The 8345-nt window shown below is 55.5% G+C and overlaps 3 protein-coding genes across 3 annotated transcripts; 1 reads left to right on the top strand and 2 right to left on the bottom strand.

Moving 5' to 3' along the window:
• Window positions 1-1450: 1450 nt before the first annotated feature.
• On the bottom strand, window positions 1451-2519 carry LOC117836715 (uncharacterized). Its single transcript, XM_034716192.2, has one exon. The coding sequence runs from the start codon at window positions 2382-2384 to the stop codon at window positions 1578-1580; it is 807 nt and encodes a 268-aa protein (XP_034572083.1). The 5' UTR covers window positions 2385-2519; the 3' UTR covers window positions 1451-1577.
• Window positions 2520-3878: 1359 nt separating this feature from the next.
• Window positions 3879-4931, bottom strand: LOC117836585 (uncharacterized). Its single transcript, XM_034716044.2, has one exon. It carries the CDS (start codon window positions 4831-4833, stop codon window positions 4144-4146), a length of 690 nt encoding a protein of 229 aa, XP_034571935.1. The 5' UTR covers window positions 4834-4931; the 3' UTR covers window positions 3879-4143.
• Window positions 4932-6215: 1284 nt separating this feature from the next.
• Window positions 6216-7448, top strand: LOC117835292 (uncharacterized). The gene has a single exon (XM_034714654.2). It carries the CDS (start codon window positions 6436-6438, stop codon window positions 7297-7299), a length of 864 nt encoding a protein of 287 aa, XP_034570545.2. The 5' UTR covers window positions 6216-6435; the 3' UTR covers window positions 7300-7448.
• Window positions 7449-8345: the final 897 nt, after the last annotated feature.

Here is an 8345-nt window from a genome sequence, read left to right as displayed (position 1 = left end):
GACGCGGAGGGGCGGCGATGGGGAGCCGGACTAGAGGGCGGCGCGGGACGTGGAGGGGTGGCGAGCGACGGGGAGCTGGACTGGAGGGTGGCACAATCAGGGCAGCGCAGGAGATCTTAGCCCAAGCCGCTGTGACCCATACACCGAGTCGATCCGAACTCCCTCAGACACCACCTTGCGTCCACACCGTTTACTCCACGCCAAGATTCCCCACGCGCCCTGCACCCTCCGCCCGAACCCAGGCCCGCTTCCACCGTCCGTCAACCTCGAGATCCGTGTCAGAGCTCGCCACCTCGGTGCACCAGGGACTACGCGGTGGCCAGCGGCAGCAACCCCGCATCCTCCACCCTTCTACTCCTCCCACGTACGCCACGCCCACCAACCCGACCCACTGCTCTCCCTCTTCTCTCTCTACCCTCACAAGAGACCACGCGTTGGATAGCCACGAGCCCGCCTCCGCCTCCGCCGCCACAGGGTGCGAGAGCTAGCTGACGACCTAGCCGTCGTCGCCGACCCACATGGACCCGCGCTTCCCGCTGCCGGCCGCACCGGCGCCGTCATCGGACGGCGGCGGCGCCATCCCCCGGGGGCACCACCGACATGCCCACTCGGAGTCGTTCCTCCGCTTCCCAACGCGGACCTCCTCCTCGACCCGGACGGCGACTTCTCCTTCTCCGACCTCAACTTCCCCTCGCTCTCCGACGACTCCCCGGCCGTCTCGGACCCCACCCCACCTCGACCGCCACCGCAGGCAGCCCCCGCACCCCCGCCCCGCCCGCCTGGAGGGTCCCACACGCGGAGCCTCTCCCCCAAAGCGTTTCCGGAGCGCAGCGCAGGCCTGTGACTCCCTGGGCGGGCACGGGCGGGGGTGACGGGGGAGACCGAGACCGGAGAGGGACACGCATCACGGTCAATAAAATAATTGTTAGGTCCACCCATCAATGATTATTGTTAGGCCCACCCGTCAATGACTAAAGTTGGACCAACCAAAAAAAGTGGGGAGAAGCGGTTCACACTTTATAAAATAGGTATAGATATAGATATGGATAGATAGATAGATAGATATTAGGTAAAGAAGAGATAGAGATAGAGAAGAGATTGATAACCTTCCAATCGTGCACTTAACACAGATCGCACACGAAACGTCAAGTTGGAAATTTGGAATAATATAGTCGCATCTCATTCATCTGCTAAAGCGAAGGGGCAAAGAGTCTAGGCCTTTTACGCCTCCTCATGAACAGATCACAAAGCAGATCATACGATTCATATGTACTTACCCTTGTGGGATGATGTATCATGTATTGATCCTCATCTCAAATTCTCAACCAGAGTCCAGAGCGAATGTTATGTTCATGATCCATGAAGCACGTACAAACACTATTTTGGTAGGTGTGGTTAGAAACTTTGAAATGAATTTGGAAGTTGCCATCACAGAACCAAATGATCAGGATTGCGCGCTGCTGAATCGATCCACGTCCCACCAATTCAGAAAAATGTAGCGAGGATACATTCAAGCAAGGGAGTAATCACGAATCATGAAGCCTACTGAACAATTTGTGCACGAGTTCGTGTTCCATTTACGACAGATATGATGCAGTATCGCCTGCAGCTGCCGGATCTTCTTCAGCTGCTCCACAGACATGGCTCGCCGCCGGCGCCGAGAACGCGGCTCCAGGCTCATTCATCGACAACAGCTGCTCTTCCTCCACCATGTTGACCTCGGCGTGCGCCACGGCCACGCTGCCGCACCCGGCGGCGTTGACGACGCGGCACCGCTCCCCGGTGACGGCGCCGCACCGGCTGACGTCGATGGCCCTGCACATCTCGACCTCCACGGTGCCGCACCAGTCGAGCCGCGCGGCCTTGCACCGCGCCAGGCGCACCCAGCCGAAACTCTCCACGTCGGCGCGCCGGCACCGCGCGGCGACGGCCGCCCCGCCGCCGCGGAGCCGCGCGTCCCGGCACCGCTCGACGGCGACCTTCCCGGCGCGCTCCACCTCCGCGGCGCGGCACCGGGTCACGGACACCTCCCGCGCCCCCTCCGCGCGCGCCGCGCCGCAGCGGTCGAACCACGCCGCCCCGACGCCCTCGGCGGCCGCGTCGGCGCAGAGCGTGAACCGCACGGTGGTCCCGGCCCCGCCGCCGCGGACGAGAACGCTCCGGAGGCCGTCGGCGGAGAGGTTGCCGGGGCCGGTGACGGTGACCGAGCCGCCGCCGTTGCCGTAGAGCGTGCCCTCGTGGATGGGCGTCTCGACGCCGTCGAGGACGACGAGGAACACGGGGTGCGCGGGCGCCACGGGCTCGGCGGAGGTGGACGCGCCTTCGGCCTTGGCGTCGACGAGCGCCATCGGGTTTGCAGGCCGGTGAGCTGGAGTGCTCCACATCGATCTGCTTTTGGTGGTTTTGGGCAGGTCAGCTGTCGAGCAGGTAGTTGAGGAGGAAAGATGGGAGCTTTTTGGCGGTGGATGGACGCGATCTTGGGATCGGAATAAATGTATGAGGTGGTTGCGCAGTTGGTCCTATCGTGGCCTGTTTATTGGCGTACTGGTCGCTAGCGTGTTCATGGACCATCTGGGATGAGATGAGAAGCTTTCCCGGAAGCACCCGGCCACACCGAGTGACAGACGTGTCTTCGCATAGTCATACAGCATTTCCGTATGATTACCGAGGGCTCCTTAGATCCCATTTGGTAGAGCTTCGGCTTCTCATAAAACAGCTTCGGCTTTGACTTCTTTAGTGGAGTGATCTTTTTAGTGAAGCTGAAGCCGTTTTGCAAAATGTTTGGTAAAATGGCTTCTCAATAGCAATATATGTAATTTTATGATCACTTTATGCTTGGAGAGAGAGGACAAGGCCGGTGAAGCTAATTTTTTCGGCTTCTCCTCTCTAGTGTAAGCCGTTTTACGGCTTCTCCCCGGCTTTGGTGGTGAAGCCGTTTTGAAATTGACTCTTTGGTAGGGCTTCACCAAAAGCTGGTGGAGAAGCACTTTGAGAAGTTCTACCAAACGGGATCTTAGTTTAAACGACGCTTACCCCGAAAGCCCATAGACGTCGAGGAAAACCTTCCCGACGGCATTTCATTTGACGGCCATAGTGCCATACGCGTCCAAGATGAAGATAATTACTAAATTTGTATGGACACTAAACTCGTATCATGGCATGTAAAACAGGAGCCTTCTTCACTCGATTTTTTCAGGCGTCAGATGCACAACGCCTCTTCATCACAACGCCAACACTATTTCCTTCTCCCCGAGCTCCATTGCCCCCATCCCCGTGCCCACGTACCTCCACCCTACCACGGGTGGGCTAAGGTCTCGCTGAGCAGGCTAGGGTCTTGCCGGCCGAAGCTTCCGTGAGACCCTAGCTTGCTCATGGAAGCCGCCATCCTACCCCTCCTGCTGCCGTTTCCTACCACTACTGTAGTCACCATCGTCGCCCCCGCCCCAATCCTGCCCAACCGACCTCCTCCACTACCCGGCTGACGGTGCCATCGCTGGCACGCCTCACCGTCCCGCTCACCATCTCCGCCAGGCCGGCCTACCACCGCCGACCTTCCCTCTAGGGCTGCTAGTGAGCTCCACCTCGGAAAACCCGACTCCCTAACCCGAACCTCTAATCTCGCCAGGGTTTAATCAGAATCGGAGAAGAAACATGAAATCGCGTGGAGATAGGGAGGGAAAAAAATCTAGTGAGAGATTGTCACAAATCACTCGAGTGAGTGATAGCTTTTGCCAATCCAAATCCACACAAAAATAGGAATCTCACGGCGTGGAACCAATTAATTAAAGACTTTTGTTTACGAAAATTACCACCTACATACCCAGCTCCTCACCACGTAGAGAACAGGATCGCGTGTCGAGCGTGTGAGCCACAAAATATAGCTTATCCACAAACAATATTATTTATTTAGATATATTGTTGTTATAAAGTGACATACATAAGTACAGTGCTAACATTAAAAAAAATGGAAAACATCCATGCATATTGGTAGGATTACATTACAGATTAATATCGAAAAAGCATGTAGTTCTTCGTAAATACCCCGGTTCCCCATCACACAAATACGAAATATCACATCATACTGATATGAACATGGTAGTAGGACGGCATCGTTCATGCACGTAGACTTGCAGAGCCTCCCGTTCACTTGCTCATGATTTCCACCGGCGCCGCGAGGACAGGCTCCGCCTGCTGGTACATCGGCGGCGCCATGGGCTTGTGCACCTCGACCACGCTCACCTTGCCGCGGCGCACGGCCACGGCGCCGCACCCGGACACGCTGGCGTCGCGGCATCGGTCGACGCGCACGGCGCCGCAGCGGGTGACGTCGGCGGAGCCGCAGCGGCCCAGCGCGAGCGCGCCGCACCAGTCGGCGCGCGCGGCGCGGCATCGCGCCACGGCCGCGTCGGCGCACCCGCCGACGTCGGCCTCCCGGCACCGGCCCACGCGCAGCTCCCCGGCGCCGCGGACGCGCGCGGCGCCCGCGCAGCGGCGGATGGCCACGGCGCCCGCGCGCGCCACGTCGGCGGACCGGCACCGGCGCACGGACACGCCGCGCGCCCCGTCCGCGCGCACCGCGCCGCACCGGTGGAACGACGCCGCGCCGCAGTCCTCGGCGGCCGCGTACACGCACCGGGAGAAGCGGACGTCGCCGCCGCCGCCGCCGCGAACCACGACGTGCTGGAGCCGGGTGACCTCGAGGACGCCCGGGCCGACCACGGCCACCGTGCCGCCGCCGCTGCAACGGAGCACGCCCTCGTGGACGGCCGTCTCGACGCCGTCGATGACCACGGTGAACTGGTGGGCGGCGGCTTTCGGCTCGACGGCCACCATTTTTTCAGATGTGAAATTTAAAATCTTTGAAAATTTCACCTTTATTTTTCTGAGGTCTCTGCGAGGTTTATCTGTGACGAGTTGCTGGAGGTGTTATAAAGGGTCGTGTTGCTTAGGGGCGAAGGTAGGAAGAAACTGTTGCTGGACGCGCGATTGTGATGACGCTCCGTTGGCATTCATTGCATGGCTTTGTCGAAACAGCGACACCTACTGCCCATCCGTATACACAAATGACGTCGCTGTGATGTCTCATGTGGAGCAGCGAACGAAATTTTGGAAGATGCAGGAATGAAAAATCAAAATAAAGTACGCTTAGATTTTTCTGAGAGTAAATTTTGGGTAGTTTCATGTGGTTCAGAAATGAGAAAAGTGTTTACAAGAACGCAGGTGAAAGACGTGATAATCGAAGCATGGACACCACGGCAGTGGTAGTAGACCTCGTCGTTATACTTGCCACACCTTCCACTACCTATCGAAAATGCCAGTGCATTTTTATCTTTGCTTCTCACACTTTGATTTGGTATTTGTTTTAATCATTCCTTAAAACATGCTTTGAAGTTTGAATATTTGGGAGTTGGTTTATCATTGGAGTCTGAAACTACAGTTTCAAGTTTTACTGATTTTGCATGGATGGACACTTATGTTCCACTTCCATCTAGCTGGAAGTCAATGAACCTAAACCCCACCCACTAGGCCTAAATAAAAGTCCATAACTCTTTTTGAGCCCATCTTTAAGTGTGGCGCATTTAAACCATCACGCACGCTTTTTGGTATCCTTTAGCTTGTTTTGTGATCTTTTTTTTTTGGCTCATGGGCCTCATCTCTAACGGTGATATTTCATAACAAGCCATTCTAAAAACTGTTCAGGATAATAAAATTAAAAACCCAGCTGAGTAAAAGTTATTCTAAAAAAACCAACAAAATGTTCTAGGAGTATAACAGAATTTTCCACTGACATGACACTAGAAAAAAAATAATCAGTAGAGAAATAAAAGTGTTACAATTGAAGGAAAAAATGTTCCACATGAAAAAATATGTTCCAAGATTGCGTAAAATCGCTCCAATAGTTTTAGTTGGTTATATAACGGTGCATGCTAGAGCCCAAAGAAAAAGTAAATGGGAAACAAATAGAAAAGGCTTCATGGGCTAAATCTGTTGATTTAATAGGTTGTGGACTACTTTTGGCCTGTCTAGAGGCTTCATGGGCTAAATCTGTTGATTTAATAGGTTGTGGGCTACTTTTGGCCTGTCTAGAGTTTGCAGCACTACCACTGATCGTTCCGTTCCCGTCCGATTATTGTGCATTCCCTTACTTAAAAAAGATATAATATTACGGAAAAGGTTACTGGGGACGGACGGATGGTCAGGTCAAAAGACGGATCGCGCGTGCCGCGCGGTATTTCCTGGCTTCCTTCGTGGGGAGTCCACCGTCCCTCAACCGTGCGTGCCACGAAACCGCAAGCGAATCCGAACAACCCATTGCCCGCGTCACGCACGTCTCGACCCGCTCAGTCCACAGTGCTCCACACCAGTGCTCCACACCGACTCGAACGCACCTCCTCATCCAACGCTTGCCTATAAAGGCACGGCGCAACGCAACTAATGTCCAGGCCCCCCCAAGGCATCCCAACACCGACCGATCCCAGCGCGCGCGTGCAGCGGGCAGCGGCCGCGGCCGCGGCCATGGCGGACGCCGCCACCACCAAGGAGGAGCAGGCCCGTAAGGCGCATGCGCTGGCCGAGAAGTGCTTCCTCGCGGGCAACGTCCACGGCGCGAGGCAGTGGATGCAGTCGGCGGTCAGGCTCGCCCCGGGCCTCCCCGGCACGGCGCAGATCGTGGCGGCCTACGACGTGCACGCCGCCGCCGCCAGGCGGAGGCCCCCCGACAGCTGGTACGCCGTGCTGGACCTGCATCCGGCGGGGCCCACCATCACCCACGACGACGTCAAGCGGCAGTACCGCAGGCTCTGCCTCCTCGTGCACCCCGACAAGAACCCCTGTGCCGCCGCCGACGGGGCGTTCAAGCTCGTGCAGGCCGCCTGGGACGCGCTCTCCGCCGGGCACCCGCCGGGGGCCGCGCCGCCGGCCGCGGCCACGCAGCCACCGCAGCAGCGCCAGCAGGCCCCGCCGCCGAGGGCACCGCCGGAGCCACAGACGAGGCCGCGGCCGCGGCCCACGGTCGTGCAGATGCCGCGTAGAGCCGCTCCCGCGCCGGCGAGGGCGGCGCCGAGGGCTGGGGCGACGAGGACGCCGAGCTACGCGCAGCAGGCGACTGGGCAGAAGCCGCCGCCTCCGACGACGGGCCGGAGGTCCACCTCGCCGATCGGGGGCAGGTGCCCGGCCTGCGGCGCGTGCACCATCAACGGCAGAAGGAGCTTCCGGTGCGGGAGCTGCCAGTGGAGCTCCATGTACAATCGGCCGCCTGACGACGACGACGACGACTTCTTCGAGGAGGACTACTACTAGGCGTTGTAGCGCTCAACATCTTCTTCTCAATCTGGTGTTGTGAGACATGATTAGGGTTTGTTTGTTCGCCGGCGGTGTGTTGAATTTCTTGTTTTGGGCACGCTTTATTAACCTCATGAATTGCAAGAAATTAAACGATGTTTTTTTTACTGCATCGCGTTTCACTTCGGAGGCAAATTAAAGCTAACTGTACGTCCTCTCTGATGTTCGTCGAAGTCTTTTGATGCATAATTGGCGCAATATAGACTCTAGTCATAGACAATATTTTCTCAAAGAAAAAAATTCCAGTTTCAGCACGTGTGCTCTCGTAGCTACGAGTCATGCGCAAGCGCAACATGTTCCCTTCGCTTTCGTCCCTTGCCATATTTCCCAGCTGAAATTTTTAGTTCCACTGGAAGACATCTTGTTAAGGTCCCGTTTGGATCCCTTCATTTTGAAGGAATTGGAATCTATTTAATGGAATAGGCTAATTTATCTTGGAAGGTGGCATTCCACAACTTTCCAAAGTTTAGATATAAGCCTACCTTAAATTCATGGGGTGGGAGATGGAAATTGATTCTATAGATTATGATTATTAGAATGGAATTCAATTCTTATAGCACGCTCTTGGATGCGCTTCCCTATAGCAGAAGTGCAGCGCATAAGTATTTCTCCCGTATCACCAACAATAATATACAAATATATTCCACATACAATTATATTAGCTTAATTAATTTATATCTAAATAATGATTATTAGAATGGAATTCAATTCCAAGGATCCAAACGGGACCTAAGAGAAATGGCCGGCAAGCGTTGTACTCAAGTTTCCCCATCGGATGGTGCACGGTTGCCTTAGCCTTACACACTGCGCGCTCTAATTGCTATCCGGGCATAAGTAGTGAACTGCACTGCATAAGTCTAATTGCTATCCGGGCATAAGTAGTGAACTGCACTGCATAAGTGGCACATCAACACACAGTATCCAATCATCCATTGGACTAAAATATATGCATTGAAACTTGCTCGACCATGAAACATGAAAAATATGATTTGTTATTAGAGCGC

This window comes from Setaria viridis, chromosome 9, assembly GCF_005286985.2.
Source record: "Setaria viridis chromosome 9, Setaria_viridis_v4.0, whole genome shotgun sequence".
Taxonomy (NCBI): Eukaryota; Viridiplantae; Streptophyta; class Magnoliopsida; order Poales; family Poaceae; genus Setaria; species Setaria viridis.
The sequence above is the reverse complement of the archived record's forward strand: the minus strand, read 5'-3'. Positions and strand labels throughout refer to the sequence as shown.

Excerpts from the sequence above, each read along its gene's own strand:
- LOC117836715 (XM_034716192.2), bottom strand. The coding sequence starts at position 2,384 with ATGTGGAGCACTCCAGCTCACCGGCCTGCAAACCCGATGGCGCTCGTC.
- LOC117836585 (XM_034716044.2), bottom strand. The coding sequence starts at position 4,833 with ATGGTGGCCGTCGAGCCGAAAGCCGCCGCCCACCAGTTCACCGTGGTC.
- LOC117835292 (XM_034714654.2), top strand. The coding sequence starts at position 6,436 with ATGTCCAGGCCCCCCCAAGGCATCCCAACACCGACCGATCCCAGCGCG.